We start from the raw sequence: 14,971 nt of genomic DNA, 5'->3' as shown, positions 1-14,971 counted from the left end.
CCCCAAGACCCTGGCTCAGCAGAGCCACAGCAACAGCCCGTGGAGCTTGGGACCCCAGTGAGGGCCAGGCAGACCCCCTGCTCTCTCAAAAGCTGCAGCCTGGGGAACACCCTGGCCTTGAACTGAGCCCCAGGTGGGATTCCTAGCTCCTAAAATTAGAGATTCCACCTCTTGCCCCCTAAAACCTCCCCAGCATCTGCCAGCATCCAAGGGGTGAAGTCTGGGACAAATAGCCTACTTGAGAGGCTTCTGCCAAAATGGAACATCCCCGTTCCTTTGTGGCTACTGCAGTCTTAAGCAAATCCTGGGATATTCACTGGGAATACCCGTTTTTCCTCCTTTCGAGAGGAGGGGTCTCAACCTCTCCCCAGCTCTGTTTTTCTTCTCTTTAAAGAGAAAATAACTAACTAAATATGTCAGTCAGCTTATGAGCTTATGATATTTTGAAGCCCGAGGGTCCGGTGGGGCCACTGCCCCGGGGCTGAGAGAGGGGCCGGGATCGAGGGACCGGGATCGAGGGACCGGGATCGAGGGACCGGGATCGAGGGGTCCCCGTTCCGCGGGCGGGGGGCGGGGCCGCCCCTCGAGCCCCCCCTCAGCCCCGCCCCTCCGCTTCCGCGTTTGTGCCGCGCGCGGCCCCGTGTCCGCCGTCGGCCGCCGTCGGCGCCGCGGTGCGCGCAGGGGCGGGGCCGGGCGGGCAGGGAAGATGGCGGAGGCGTCGCCGCAGCCGGGCCGGTTCTTCTGCCACTGCTGCTCGGCCGAGATCGCCCCGCGCCTGCCCGTGAGCGCCGCGGCCGCCGGGGGGACCGGGAGGGGCGGTGGGCGCGGGCAGGGCCGGGCAGGGGCTCCGGCGGGGCGGGCACGTGGAGGTGAGGCCTCAGGGGCCCGGGGGGCCTGAGAGGCGGCGGGACCGGCGAGGGCGGGGGGGGGCCTTGGGGGCTCTGTCCGTGGCACCGGGGCTCGGGGGCGTTGGGAGGGGCTGGGGCGGTCCGGAGCGGGGGAACGGGGCTGCGGGGGGTAGCGGGCCGCCCCTGCCGAGGGGCAGCAGCCGGGCGGGGGCGGCGCGGCGGGAGGGGCCCTCGGCCCGGGCGGGGGGGCCTGGGCGGGGCGGCCCCGCGGCGGTTCGAGCGCTCCGACCGCCCCACGGGAACCACCGGGCCCCGCCGCCGAGCGACTCTGGGGTGGGGGTCCTTCCGGGAGTGACACCCCCGGCCCGGGCAGCCTTACCCTATCTGGAGCTGAGGGAAGCGCCACGGGGTTTCTTCTCTGTCTCTCAGCAGCGTTTAATGAGCGCGAGAAAAGCCCGGCGGTGGTGTGGCTGGGACACAGGGAGGTGCGCGGGTGATACGTGGACAGAAGTGCTGTGTAGGCACCTGGGCAGGTGCTTTAATCACCCAGCAAAACCCCGCGTATGCGGAGCCTGTCCCGGGGTGGGTGGCCTGGAGCGTGGGCTGTTGGGGAGGAGCTGGTGGGTCACCTGCTCCCCGCCCGGTGTCCTGAGATGTTCAGTGTGGTTCTGAGGGTCCTGCCAGTCTCTTTGTCCTGACACTTTTCACAGCGTCTTGTCTGAACAAGCCTTTGCTGGTTGCTGACACTGAGCTTTAAAAGCCCCCGAGGGTGAGCAGAGCTGTCCTTGCGGGGGGGACGGTTGGTTTGTGACGTGCAGTTTGTCCTTTTGCCAGGGTGGGCCGTGTTGGAGCCTTCCAGCTCATGTGTAAGTGTGAGAACAAACGCCTGACTGTGCTCGTGCTGAGAACAGACAGGCTGGGAGTGCGAGCCAGGGGATAACCTGCAATATCCGTCGTTTATTTCTGCTCAAACACCCCATCCTGGGCTGGGCTGAGCTGGGCACACCTGGCTGTGTGTGCTGGGCTGGGCAGGGAGCAGGTGGCTGTGTTTGGGGCCTCAGGGCTGGGTAGCTGTGAGTTCATGAACTTGTTTTGGGGGTCCAAGTTCACTTGGTTTCACTCACTGACAGGAGCTGCCAAAGGAGGGACTCAAACAGCCCAAGAAACAACTAACTTTGACATTTGTGCTGTTCCAGCTGCAGAGGAATGTGCTGATCCCTGTGCTCAGAGCTGGTTGTGAGCACACACACCCCGCAGCCCCCTGGAGCGGGGAGCTGAGAGGAGCAGGGTGCTCAGGCCGTGGTCATTCCCCCTCTGCTGGTGTGTCCCCACCAGTCTGTGGTGGTGGGAAGCAAAGGGGTTTTCCCAGGCAGAGGCAACTGCTGCAGCTCCCTGTGCTGGGCACCGAGGGGTACAGAGGTTCCTGAGCTCACACCTCGTGTGAGTGGTGCAGAGCCAGTTGTTTCACAGCAGCAGACAGGGGAGAGAGGGAGCAGGGACCTGTCCCAGTCTGGGCCTCGGAGCTCCTGTACCTCCCTGGGTGGGCAGGGCACGTGTGGTGGCTCCGGGCCGTGCTCCACACGGGGCCTTATCAGGGTCAGATGCAGGGACTGGGGGAGCGACCCCAGGGGTCTTATTGGGACAGTCCCCAGGGCTGGTGGCCTTGACTCCTTGGGGGAATCCCTTGGCCTGGCGAAGGGCTGTGCCAATTCCAGTGCAGCAGCAGCAGCAAAGGGAAGTGATATTATTTTTAGAAGCTCTTAAATGCCTTCTGAGCTGAGCCCGGCTCTGCCAGCGCGGGGATTTGGGGTGGTGTGTGCCCGCTGGGCGCGCGGGCGGCTCTGTGGTGCTGCTGCTCCTCGAGCACTGGAAAGCGAAGCAATTCCCTTTGAGGATCTCCAGTGTTCTGGGCTGCTCTGCCCAGGACAGTGTGGTTGTGGAGGATAAATTCCTCACTAACCCCGGGGATTGTGAGGCAGTAAGTGTCACAGGCTCTGCACACACAGCCTGTCTTTCCCCACATGCTCCATTGTCAGTGCCCAGGGCACTGGGGCGGCGGCAGGTCTGTGGCAAGTACTGGTCATGGGCGTGTAAGGACCTGGTGTGTCCTCGTGCCCCTCGTGCTGTGAACCCCAGCTTGTGTTAGTGGCAGGGATCAGCCTCCCTGAGCATCACGACGCTGCCAAGCCCCTGCTGCCATTCCCACCTCGTTTCCTGGTCCCCAGAGCTGGTGTTTGAGAGCTGCTGTGCGGGGAGTGATGGGGGTTTTGCTTTCACCTCACCAGAACTGCATCAGTTGTGTCTAATGCTGTGTCTGTACCAGGGATTAGCAGCGTCACCCTGATCGTTCTCAAGCCGAGCTCCTGCAGACTCAGGCCAAGCTCTGGCCTCGCTGGCCTGGGGAAAGCCAATGTTGGGGTTTGGGGTCTCTGGCTCTGGAACCGTGGCGTGTGCTGGGGGTGACCAGACCCCTCCGTCACACCCTGCAGCTCTGAGGTACCACTTCCTTCTCTTATCCAGTGTCTCTTCTCCCACAGGACTACATCTGCCCACGGTGTGAGTCTGGTTTTATTGAAGAACTTCCCGAGGAGCCGAGGTAATGTCCTGCCCCACGGACTGGTGCTTGAGTGAGCCAGGGCTGCCTTGCTCTCTTACTAGTTCAAAGGCAAAGTTGGACATTAAATACACCGTCTCTATTGCTTCTGTGCCCAAGCTTTGGCTCATCTTTCCTCACTGTGGGGTTATAGTGCTTCATTGGCAGGTTTGCAGCCACAGGTCAGTCTGCCATGGGAATACTGAGTGTCCTCCTGAGCATCCAGTGTTGCTGGTGAAGGGCAGTGCAGGAATGGGTTGATGTAAAACAAACATAAAGAAGTGATAGGGAGACTTTCCCTATGGTGTGTGTAGCTCTGACCTGGTCTGAGTCATCAGGGCAGAGATAACCCTGGAGAGACAAATCTGGGAATGGAGAGTGCCCGGACACCTCAGTGTGCGAGTAGTGAAAGTGCTGGGGACAAACAGTGAAATGTTGTGGCTGAGACTTTGGACTCTGCCCTGGAGCAACGAGATCCATGTTCCTCTCCTGCCCTGCTGCCACTTTTGGGACAGCTCTCTGGTGGGCAGGAGCACCAGGAATGTCTTTAAATGTTTCAGTCACATTTGTTGGCTGTGACTGGTTCTGGGATGGGCCATGGGCAGCGCAGGGACACAACTGGGCCAGGGGGCAGCGGGTGTTGCTGCCTGCTGAGCATGGTGGTCTGCATGGCCTGGGGTTTCTGCACAGACCAGGAGATGTTTGGTCTGACCACACCAACCCTGGAGCCTAAAAGTCCATCCTGGCAGATCCTGACTGTTTTGGTGATTTCCTGTAACCTTGGGAGAGCAGTGTAGTCACTGAATCTCAGTGGGTTTGGTACTTTGAATGCAGACATGTAGAGCTGGGCACTGAGCAGGCAATGTTCCTGCAGCTCTGAAAGCAGAAGCCTGACAGCATTAGGAATTTTCCCAGTATCCTGAGCCGTTGGGTCACGTGCCTCTGCAATAGAGAGATTTCTTTGATTCAAGATTAGACTTACATGTGTTGGGGTCACAGCGATCAGAACTCTTCCTGATACTCTGGAGGCTTAGCTGATGTGTTTGAGGTGGACTGTGCAGGGAATCCTTACTTGACATTGTGGTTCAGGCACTTCTCCACAGCTTTGTGAAATCACAGCCTAACAGGGTAGGGAGAGATGGGTGAGGATGTGGGAAAATGAAGGGTTCAGGGAGGGAGGAATGAAAATTGATGTGAGCAACCAGAAAATCAGCAGCTGAAAGAGGACCAGGTTCTGTCTGGAGCTGCCCCTGCCCTGGGGTGGGTGAGAGCGGGGCAGACCTTAAAGGGAAGGGAGACAGCAAATCTTCCTGTAGAAGCTTATGAGTCTTACCAGCATTCTTCATTCCCCATAGGAACGCTGACAATGAGACCAGCTCCTCTACGTCAGCCGCTGATCAGAGCAGGCATCCTTTCGAGGTGACTGAGTCCTTTCTCCCTTTCAACACCTTCTGCTTTGCCATTGGATTGAGTATTTTTCCAATAGTACATCGTTTAAATGTTCCCCAGATCATGACAGAATCTGGAAAGGAGGAATTAATGTCCTCCACATGGTGCTCCTGAAATCTCTGCATGCCGTATTTTTGCTGCGTGTGTTACGTAGGACCGTCACTTGTAGCTGATTCCTGTCGTGAGGGGGCTCAGCAGGATTTGGAGAGCAGGATTTGAGCGTGTTGCTATGCAGTAGCCTCAGCTCGGAAGCAGCAGTGACACAACAAAGGGAAAGCAGGGAACTGTGATTTGGGTTTTTTCTGCCTTTGTGTGCAGTTCCCATGTCCGTTCCTCGCTGAGCTGCTGCCAAGGGCACACTGGTCCCGGTGTCACCGCAGGCCTGGGGGTCGCTGTGGGAGCCGAGGGCCGTTTCTCTCGTCACAGTCTGTTCTCTGCATTCCCTCCCTCTCAGAACGTGGATCAGCACTTGTTCACCTTGCCCCAGGGCTATGGCCAGTTCGCTTTCGGGTTCTTTGATGACAGCTTTGAGTTTCCGTTTGGGTCCAATGTGCAGCCGGAAGACAACCGGGACTCGGAGAACCGGCGGGAGCGCGAGCACCAGTCCCGGCACCGCTACGGCGCGAGGCAGCCCCGCGCCCGCCTGGCCACGCGCCGCGCCTCGGGCAGGCACGAGGGCGTCCCCACGCTGGAAGGGTGAGAATCGTGTTCCTCACTGATGGGACTGACCTCAGCATCAGCCTGTGCCTTTTCCCCCGGGTTGGGGAGCAGCGTCCCAAAGCTCTCCAGCACTGCCTTGGGTGCCAGCTGTGCCCCAGCTGGGCCTGATGCTGTTGGCAGCTCCTGCCTGGGGTCTGTCGGGGCTATTTCACATGAGCAGTGGCATGGCCTGTGGCTGGGACTTTGTCCTGCAGTGGGAAAATATTCCCTGGTCGTTGCCAAAGTGTTGTACTCACTGTGAGGGGAAACAGCAGAAAGCACCAGATGCTGTTTGTGTAACTGCGTCCTGGGAGCCACTCAATTCGTGCCAGGAATTGTCCCCTTACGAATCAAATACTGAAACTTTATCCATGGCCTATCACTCTATAAGCTGCAGTTGCAATTGCTACAGGGAATCTTTTCTTTCCCCTGACAATGTGACAGTATTCAGCCTCTCCCTCCACGTCGGGGTGCTGGGCTGGGAGCCAGCAGACTAATTCTTACACAATCCTGGTTTTCTTGTCTTTCAGAATTATCCAGCAGCTGGTCAATGGAATTATTGCACCAACCACAATTCCAAACCTAGGCCTGGGCCCTTGGTGAGTTGGAGGATGTGCTGCTCTCTCTGGCAGTGTCTCGGTGGTGCTCCCGGATGAACTCACTTGCTGTCCTTGCTCTTCAGGGGAGTCCTGCACTCAAATCCGATGGACTACGCCTGGGGTGCCAACGGCCTGGATGCGATTATCACACAGGTAAAACTGGGACTTAGCAGAGTCTCCATCCTCCTGTGCAGTGCTGCAGAAGGGGCAGCACCTGTGGTGGTGCAGGGGGTGAGGGACTGCGAGGGCAGGAACGGGAACCGGGGTCTGCAGTGTGGGCGATGCGGGGCCCAAGCGCACTGGCTCAGGAAACATTCTCTGGATTCTCTGTACTGCTGAGCTCACCTCTCCCTTCTGCCTGCCTGGCCGGTTGTTTTTCCAGTTACTGAATCAGTTTGAAAACACTGGACCACCGCCAGCGGACAAAGAGAAGATCCAGGCCCTCCCCACCATACAGATCACACAGGAGCACGTAGGTATGTGTCTGCTCCGGGCAGTCATGCAGAGAGAGCTCCCTGGAAGCTCTGTGTAATGTTTTCTTGGGACTTGAATTTTGTCTGCTTGTACCTTCAAGGCCTAAAACATTTCAAAGACGGGAGAGAGCTGAAGTGGCTCTGTTACACTCACAAAAAAAAAGAGCAGTGCAGGCTGGATGGATTTGCCCTGTGGAGGCAAGCTTGTGAGAAGTTCAGATGGAAAAGCAGAAGGGAGGGGAAGGATGAGGCAGACCCGGGGCAGGGGGATGTGGCGTGATGGGGGAGTGACTGCAGAGCACCAAGCTTTCCTCTTGGCAGGGTTGGAGCAGTGCCGAGGAAGGGGAGGGAGTGATGGGTCCTGAGTTGGGGGCTTTGTCTGTCATTCTCTCCTCCATTGCTCAGCTGTGCTTGGCTTTCCCTGTGCGATGCAGATTCCGGGTTGGAGTGCCCTGTGTGTAAGGAAGACTACACAGTCGGGGAAAACGTGCGGCAGTTACCGTGCAATCACCTGTTCCACGACGGCTGCATTGTCCCATGGCTGGAGCAGGTGAGTGTGGGGGCAGTGCCCAGGGCGTGCAGCACCCCTGCTCCCCTCAGTAAATATTTTCCTACCTCTGTTGTGAGGCTTGAGCCATGAACAGCCTTCGATCAGAGGACGGAGTGTCATCCCAGCCTGTTCCTCGAGTGCTGCTCCCATATCGTGTTTCTAATCAGTTTTCCATATTTCTTGTTTTGTTTTTGTCTGCTCCTCAAAGCATGACACGTGTCCCGTCTGCCGGAAAAGTTTAAGTGGACAAAACACTGCCACAAACCCCCCAGGACTCACAGGGATGAACTTCTCGTCATCCTCCTCCTCCTCCTCTTCCTCCAGCTCACCAAGTAATGAAAACTCATCGAACAACTCATGAATCTTAACACACCCTCTGTCCCTGGGGCCCCCTCCACTGTCCCCTCTCCCTCCCTGGCCACCACAAGCAGCCAAAGGGGCTTCCAGAGCAGAGCGAGGGGAAGGGGACAAGGGGGGAGCAGTGCCCCCAGAATTCTCTTTTGATTTCTGAAGACACGGAGACTCTGGGTCCTTCAGAGATGAGAAGCCTCAAGTTCTGTGATGAAAAAGGGGGGAAAGAGCTCTGTCTGTCAATAAAAACATCCTCTGTGCGTGGACTTTACCCGTTGCAGTGCGAGGCTGCCGCGCTCCCAGCTGGGAACCCCGAGGTGCTGAGCGAGTGGTTGAATCCCAAAAGGAAAGGTTGTTTGTATGGGTTTGAATTTGAGATCCCTTTCTTTTATTTCTTTTGCTCCTCCTCCCCTTGGATACTCTCTTTTCTGCTTTGGAGATTGAAGTCTAAAATGGAAGCGTAAGGATGCTGCCTCCCCTCCAGGATCTTCAGCTGGGGAGGACCAGTAGCTCTCACTGAAACAGGAACTCTCAAATAGACCCCGGGATCCTTCCCTGTCCCATCTCGAGTCCCATTTATTTTTCTTTATAACCTCGCCCGCTGATACTCAACACTGAAAGGGTTTTTATAATCTTAAATTATTACTGCTGTCAATAAATGGACATTTCAGCTCTGCGAGCCGTTATGCATGATTTGAGGAGAGCTACAGGGTAAGCTCCGAGGCTGCCGAGCCATCCCACCTCCCCCGGGCAGGCTGGGCCTCTCTGAGCCCTCCCACGTGCTGGGAGCTCTGGGCTCTGGTGGGAGCTGCTGCCAGCCTGCAGGGCACTGCACAGTGACCAAGGATCGCATCTGGAAGCATCCTCGCCTGGTCTTTTCTATTTTTTACATCTCTGTGTTGCAGTCCTGCCCCCCTCGCAGCTGGGGCGGGCTGTTCCGCTGGGCCCACACAGGACTGGGTGTGCAGCAGAGCGAGGACCAGCAAATCTCGTTGTGACTGAGTAATTACCAGGAAAACAACATTTTTTGAGAAAAATGTATTGCAAAACTACTTAAAATAGAGCTGATTAAAAAAGGAGAGAGAGAAAAATACCCAGGTATGTTTGTGACTCAGTTTCTGTGACAGAGCTGGAGCTTGGAGAATGACAAGAATGCGACCGGTGCGGGCAGTCGCTCCCTGCCATGTCCCTGCTCCCCAGGCCTGGAGGCACGAGAGGACCAGAGCCCTGGTGCTCTCGCCCTCTGTCACCAGGAGCCCTTTCCCCTCGCAGGGACTCGGGGCAGGCAGCGGATCTCCTGACGGGCCAGGGTCTACGATGGAGCTGTGCATCGGGATCGTGCTGTGGCGGAGGCCAGAGCAGGCGAGGGGGACTGTGCCCCTGTGGGGGTGGGCAGAGGGTTTGGCAGTTTGGGGGGCTCCCTGCCTCTTCCCCTGGCTCTTGGGGCCTTGGGAGTGGGCTGGGACAGCTGGGGAAGGTGCTGGTGCCAGCAGAGCTTGGGTGTCTCTTCCAGAGCAGATTCACCCCAGACCTGACCCTTCCTCCCAAGAGCTTCCTGGGAAGGGACAAGATCCTATAGGAGGGGGAGGCCAGTGGCTGATTTGGCCATTTTTGAGCCATTTCAGAACACAAGAAGTTGATTTGTTGGAGAAAGTGTCCCCGGGGTGGGTGGCAGCAGCTCTGCCGGGGCCAGGAGCTGACACAGAGCGACTCGCCCGGACTGTTTTTCCTCCTTGGCTTGGCAGGGCAGCACAGCGGCGCCTTTCATCTCACAGGACGAGGGTTTATCTCAGGACTGGTGTGTCGTGGTTAATGGCTCATCCTCTGCCAAGGGTTGAGCCAGAAGCCTGGTCTGGGGAAGTGGGTGGCAGCAAGAAGGTCCTGGCTGAACCTGCGTGAGTCCACCGGCTGGCCCAGCACCAAGGGAAGGCTTTGCTGTTTAGTCACCTAACCTGGAAAAACCTTCCCTCTCCCACCATGTTTCTGCTACAGCAGGGGTTGCTGGCTCCCCTGGTGCTCAGGATGATCTCTCACTTGTCAGCAGTGCTTGGGTGGGTTTTGAGCGGGCAAAGCAAAGCCCCAGGTAGGTGTGTGGCAGTTGCCACCTGCCTTGCAGGGGCTTGGGGCCAGTTCCACAGTCACCACACAGTTAACACGGTGGTGTTCCCTTTCAGAGTCGTTTGGAGCTGGTTGGGTCGGAAATGGAACAAGTTTGGTGGTTTTTGCTGGGGCCATTGCTCTGTGTGACGTGACGGTGACCGGGCTGCTGGGCCTGGCCACGGCGGGTGCGAGGGCGGCACAGGGATGTGCCCTGGCTGGGAAGCTGAGGTGTGGGTGCTATTCCTGGCCGTGCTCCCCTCCAGGCGAGGGGCTGGTCTTTGTCACTGTCCACTGTCCCAGCTCCATATTTGCTGGGAATGATGGTGTGAAGCTGGGCTGCAAGACCAGCACGGGCTGTAGCCAGGGACAGCCCTGGGGCTGTGTCTGCCTGAGGATCCAGGCTGGCTCCTGGTTCTGCTCCTCCTGCTCCCTCCTTTGTGCTGCTGAACCATCATTGCTGTTTTCCTGCAGGGTTCTCGATGCAGAACTCGATGTGGCAGGGGACCAGCCACGCTCCCCGCTGGTGGCAGCAGGGATGACACTGGGGGCTGCAGCCACGACCTCAGGGAAGCCAATCCCTCCCATCCCAAGCCAAGTCCACCATCAAAGCTCCAAGACCCGCTCCTGTTCCATACCATGAACGCAGCTTTAATTGCCATGGGTGCTCGAACACAGACAACCGGCTGGTACATCCCAGCCCTGCAGAGATGCCATTAGCAGACCCCAGGCCCTGCTCCAGGCACGCCCTTGGCCTTGGCATGCGGTGGCCACACTCCCCAGCTGTGCCAGGCCAGCTCTGCCCCGGCGGGATGGCGGGACAGCCCCAGCCCTGCAAAGCCAAGTCTGGAGCATCTGCCTTCTGCATCCATCCTCCACCATGCATTAAAAATAAAGCAATAAATAGCAAAAAATAGATATGTACATAAATAAAATAATCCTTTCTTGTTTTTTTTTCCTACAGGACTGTCCAGAGCTGCTCGTGGCGCTCAGCCAACAAGCATGGGGAGAAAGTGTGTGGAGAGGTGCTGCCGGCGTGTCTTGCCCCCTCGCTGTGGCCTGCCCTTGCTGTTGAGGGAGAGGAACATGGGGCGGCCGCAGTGCCGCCAGCGCAGCGACGCGTAGGTGTTGTAGCCGTTCTCCTCGATGCGCTCTGTGAACTTGCAGTTGGGGCTGAACTCCTTCTGGCAGGAGAGGGAAGGGGGTGAAGGGTGGCTGTGCTTGGCTGGGGTCCCTCAGACCCCAGGTGGGGCCGGGCAGGACCCTGTGTCCCCAGGGGTCAGAGGGCTCGGTCCCTGCTGGGGAGCATGTCAGGGCATGGAAAACCAGAACCCTGCTCCTGGGCACTGGTCCCAGCAGGTCTGGGACCCCCTGTTGCAATTCTGTTCTGCACCTCTGACCCCAGTGCAGTCCCTCCCAAGGAGGCAGCGTCCGACCTACCGACCCGTAGAGCCTCCCCCGCTTGTTCATGGCCAGGTAGAAGCCGGTGTGCACCGCCCGGATGGCCACGACGCCGACACGCACCGACCGGATCTCGACGATGCCTGTGGGACAGGGAGGCCCAGCATGAGCCAGGGATCCTGGGTCTGTGGCCAGTGTCCCCCCAGAGGGATGGGGTTGCTGATCCTTGCCCACAGCAGGAGCAGCCAGAGGGACAGTGGGAACAAGAGCTGCAGCCCAAGCTGGGAGTGGGAGGGGAAACTTCTGATCCAGAGAGGGTTTGATCTTTACTCCCCTCCTCCCCAGGGTCCAGCTGCTTCCCAGGAGCTGGGCTGTATGGGAGCAATGCCAAGCACAACCTCCACTTGCCCAGTACCGACCTCGTGTGTGTCCTCCCCTTGTCCCCAATGGGCCTGTAGTGCCTCAGGGACACGACCTGCCCCCCTCAGCACCTGGCCCTGACACATGCAGGGCATCGAGGCTGGCACAGCCCTTGGAGGGGCAAAGTGTGCACGGGGGTGGCACACGCAGGGCGCACCCTGTGTTATGGTGGATGGAGGCACGTGGGCAGGGGCGTGAGGGGGCAGGAATGGGGCTGGAACAGTGCTGCCCTAGGATGCTGGTGCTGACTGCCCGGCTGGCACAAGCGAGCATACACAGCTCTGTGCCCAGTACTGTGGGCTGGAGGATGCAGCAGTGCTGCAGGACATGGGAATGAGCCCAGGAGGTGGCTGCAGCCAGGCTGTGAAGCCACAGCTGGGCTGGCGTGTGTGTGCCCAACCGCCGAGCTCCAGCACGGCCGCTAATGGGAAAGGCATGTGGTCAGACCAGAGGCTCTGGCATGGGAAACACCCAGAGCATCATCAGGGCTTTGGATTCCTGCACTGCCCCACGCCAGCCAGCCCGGAGTGCTGCTGCCTGCCCTGCTGCCCGCCAGGCACACGGTACAGTGGAAAGGGGAGAAGGAATCCCCAGGGGGAGCAAAGCAGGCAGGGCAGGGGGCAGGGCAGGGGGCAGGGCAGGAGCCACAGCAGGATCTGCCCATGGGCACCACTGCAGGGGCTGCCCCGGCTGGACAGGGAGGGAGGACACGCAGAGGCTCTGGTTGGTGGTGGCACACACAGTGTGGGGGGCTGCAGCCCCTGGGCAGGGGCTTTCACCAGGCACCAATCCCCCAGCATTGCCAGCATCTGCAGGGCCGGGCCCAGTGAAGCCACTGATGAGCAGCAGTGGAGGAGAAGAGCTGTGAATCTGTCCTGCTGGATCACAGTCTGGAGCTGATGCTATTTATAAGAAAGGACTTGTGCTTTTCTAAAAATAACCCCCCACTGCTGTCCCCAGCGCCCTGGCCGGCTCTGCCGTGATTTGCTTGCAAGTGCTTGGCCAGCGCCTGCCCAGAGACAGCTCCCAGTGCCCCCAGTCTCACACTCTCAGCCACCAGAGGGGTCCCGAGCAGGCTGGGGCAGAAGCAGGGCCTGAGGTGGGGGAGTCCCTGGGAGATCCCCTGCCAGCCTGCAGCTGCCAGTGGGGCTGGTCCAGCAGCTTCTGCGAGGGCTGTGGAGGGGAGCCCAGCCCAGGCACAACAGATAAGCAGAGTGAGCCCCGTGCAACAGCCCAGGGCTGCTCTGCCTGCCAGGCCCCATGGCCACCCAGCCGAGGGAACGTGTTGGGGTGCTTTGTCTTGGCAACGTGCCTGGTCGGGACTCCCAACAGCCTCTGACACCACAGGAGGGTTCCCTGGGCTGGGCTGGGCTGACCTGGGCTCCCTCATCCTGTGCTGGCCAGGAGACAGGGCTGCCCCTATCAGACCAGGACATGGGCTGGGGGTACTGCATCCCTCCTGCCCCAAGCCCCAACACCCTGCCAGGGCACCCCAGGGATGCTCAGGCATCCCCCTTTCCCAAGGCCCCTCCCATCCAGCCACTGTTCCGCCAACCCAGTGCCCTCTCCCTGTCACAGGGGCTGAGACTCCCCACCCTGATGGGCTGAAACCTGGATGCTTGCAGCCCTGACTCTTGCTGAAGTACGTACAATGGGTGCCAAGTCCTTGGGGACTCTGGGAACTCTGCCCCTCTGCCCACCCAGATATCCCCGTGCCAAGCCCCAAACCACTCCACAGGCAGCGGCTGTGGAGTGGTCCCGTCCGACAGGGCTGCTCTACTCTCCTACACCTGAGGGATGCTCCGTTCTGGGACCAGCATCACCGTGAGGCTTCCTAAGTCCCTCCTCCTCAGCCTTTATCCTCCTCAGTGTGTTTGCGGAGATAGATCAGATCCCCTCAGTCCACGCGGAAGGCAGGGCAGGCGGATGCCCTCATGCCTGCGCTGGCAGGACGAGATGGGACAAGGGACCAACACCCCTCCCCCGGTCACCCCAGCAATGCCGGGTCCCCAGACAGTGCCCGCCGGCGCCCGCGCCCCTCTCACGGCTCCCACGGTGCAGCGGCGGCCGAGCCCCGGGAAGGAGCTCCCGGGGCGAGGGCAGCCGGAGCAGGTTGTACTCGAGGAGTGACGTGTCCCGCCCGGCGGGGACGGAGGGGACAACGGGGACGGAGGGGACAGTATCTCCCGCCGCTCCCGCGCCCCCAGAGGAGGAGGCGCTTTGGCTGAGGTTCCGCCAGCGGGAGGAGCTGCGGGCGATCTCCGGGCCGGGCACGGAGGGTCCCGTCGCCGTCCCGAGGCATCCCCGTCCAGCCTCCGCCCCGGCAGCGCCCGCCTCTGCCGCAGCCCCGGTACCCGGCGGGATCGGGCTCTCGCCGCCGTGGGCAAGGAGCAGCCGCGGGGGGCGGCCCCAGGCCCCGGCTCTCCCCGGCCCCGGCCCCGGCCCCGGCCACACTCACTGCCCGGCCGCTCCCTCCAGCGCGTCCCCTCCACGCCGCCGCCGCCGTCGATGCGCAGGAAGAAGCGGGTGGCGGAGAAGAGTCGCCGCCAGCGCACGTCGCCCTCCAGGTGCCCGTAGCTACGGGGGGGTCGCCGGCCGGTCCCGGTGGCACTGCCCGGCCCCGGTCCCGCCAGCACAGCGAGAGCCCCGGCGAGGCAGGCGGCGATGGCAGCGGGGCCCCCGCGCCTCATGGCGGCGGGCGGCGGGCGGGCGGCGGGCGACAGGCGATGGGCCATCGCCGCGGCCGCGACCGGCGACCGGCCCCGACGGCGCGGGCGGCCAGGGAGGGGCGGCCCGAGAGGGGCGGTGGCCAAGGGGCGAGGCGGGGCCGGGGGCGGGGCCTCCCATTCATAAATCCGCGCCCCGACGGCAGCCCCGGGTTATCGGCCGCGGTCACTCGGCTGCCCTGGGGCGCCCGGCTGGGGACCGCACGCTCCAGTATCCACCGATGGTGGCGACGGGTGGGCAGGAAACGGGTGCCCCGGGGAAAGTGTCGGGGGAGAGACGTGGTCCCGGACCCGGGGGTAGAGGTGTATGCCTGCGGTCCCGACCGAAGAGCGCCGAGCTCGGGCCATGAGGGGCACGAGGCTCCGCCGTGTCCCGACTCCCCCGCCCCCGCGCTCTGCCGCCGTGTCCCGGGCTTCGCCGCCCCCGCAGGCTTTGGCATGTCCCGGACTCCGCCGTCCCTCCGGGTCCCGCCGTGTCCCGGTGCCGCCGTGTCCCGTGTCCCGGTCCCGCTGTGTCCCTGTCCCGCCGTGTCCCGGTCCCGCCGTGTCCCGGTCCCGCTGTGTCCCGGTGCCGCCGTGTCCCGTGTCCCGGTCCCGCTGTGTCCCTGTCCCGCCGTGTCCCTGTCCCGCCGTGTCCCGGTCCCGCTGTGTCCCGGTGCCGCCGTGTCCCGTGTCCCGGTCCCGCTGTGTCCCTGTCCCGCCGTGTCCCGGTCCCGCCGTGTCCCGGTGCCGCCGTGTCCCGTGTCCCGGTCCCGCTGTGTCCCT

General features: G+C 61.0%; 2 protein-coding genes across 2 annotated transcripts; one reads left to right on the top strand and one right to left on the bottom strand.

Moving 5' to 3' along the window:
* Nucleotides 1–675: 675 nt before the first annotated feature.
* Nucleotides 676–8,241, top strand: RNF126 (ring finger protein 126). Its single transcript, XM_017834379.1, has 9 exons — nucleotides 676–781; nucleotides 3,386–3,444; nucleotides 4,797–4,860; nucleotides 5,345–5,586; nucleotides 6,120–6,188; nucleotides 6,272–6,341; nucleotides 6,571–6,664; nucleotides 7,096–7,211; nucleotides 7,420–8,241. Exons 1-9 carry the CDS (start codon nucleotides 707–709, stop codon nucleotides 7,570–7,572), a joined length of 942 nt encoding a protein of 313 aa, XP_017689868.1. The 5' UTR covers nucleotides 676–706; the 3' UTR covers nucleotides 7,573–8,241.
* A 2,344-nt stretch (nucleotides 8,242–10,585) lies between these two features.
* Nucleotides 10,586–14,170, bottom strand: FGF22 (fibroblast growth factor 22). Its single transcript, XM_017834326.1, has 3 exons — nucleotides 13,939–14,170; nucleotides 11,100–11,203; nucleotides 10,586–10,843 (listed from the first exon to the last, which is right to left on the bottom strand). The coding sequence occupies exons 1-3, from the start codon at nucleotides 14,168–14,170 to the stop codon at nucleotides 10,649–10,651; spliced, it is 531 nt and encodes a 176-aa protein (XP_017689815.1). The 3' UTR covers nucleotides 10,586–10,648.
* Nucleotides 14,171–14,971: the final 801 nt, after the last annotated feature.

Source organism: Lepidothrix coronata, unplaced genomic scaffold, assembly GCF_001604755.1.
Source record: "Lepidothrix coronata isolate B3197 unplaced genomic scaffold, Lepidothrix_coronata-1.0 Scaffold233, whole genome shotgun sequence".
NCBI lineage: Eukaryota > Metazoa > Chordata > Aves > Passeriformes > Pipridae > Lepidothrix > Lepidothrix coronata.
Note: the sequence above shows the minus strand (reverse complement) of the source record. Positions and strands in the feature narration are given on the sequence as shown.

Bases quoted from the DNA above. Each gene is read 5' to 3' on its own strand.
- RNF126 (XM_017834379.1), top strand. From the start codon at position 707: ATGGCGGAGGCGTCGCCGCAGCCGGGCCGGTTCTTCTGCCACTGCTGC. The intron at 4,861-5,344 runs GTGACTGAGTCC...CCTCCCTCTCAG, and splicing joins AGAGCAGGCATCCTTTCGAG to AACGTGGATCAGCACTTGTT. The intron at 6,342-6,570 runs GTAAAACTGGGA...TTGTTTTTCCAG, and splicing joins TGGATGCGATTATCACACAG to TTACTGAATCAGTTTGAAAA.
- FGF22 (XM_017834326.1), bottom strand. From the start codon at position 14,170: ATGAGGCGCGGGGGCCCCGCTGCCATCGCCGCCTGCCTCGCCGGGGCT. The intron at 11,204-13,938 runs GTGAGTGTGGCC...CCTGTCCCACAG, and splicing joins CTGGAGGGAGCGGCCGGGCA to GCATCGTCGAGATCCGGTCG. The intron at 10,844-11,099 runs GTAGGTCGGACG...CTCTCCTGCCAG, and splicing joins GGGGGAGGCTCTACGGGTCG to AAGGAGTTCAGCCCCAACTG.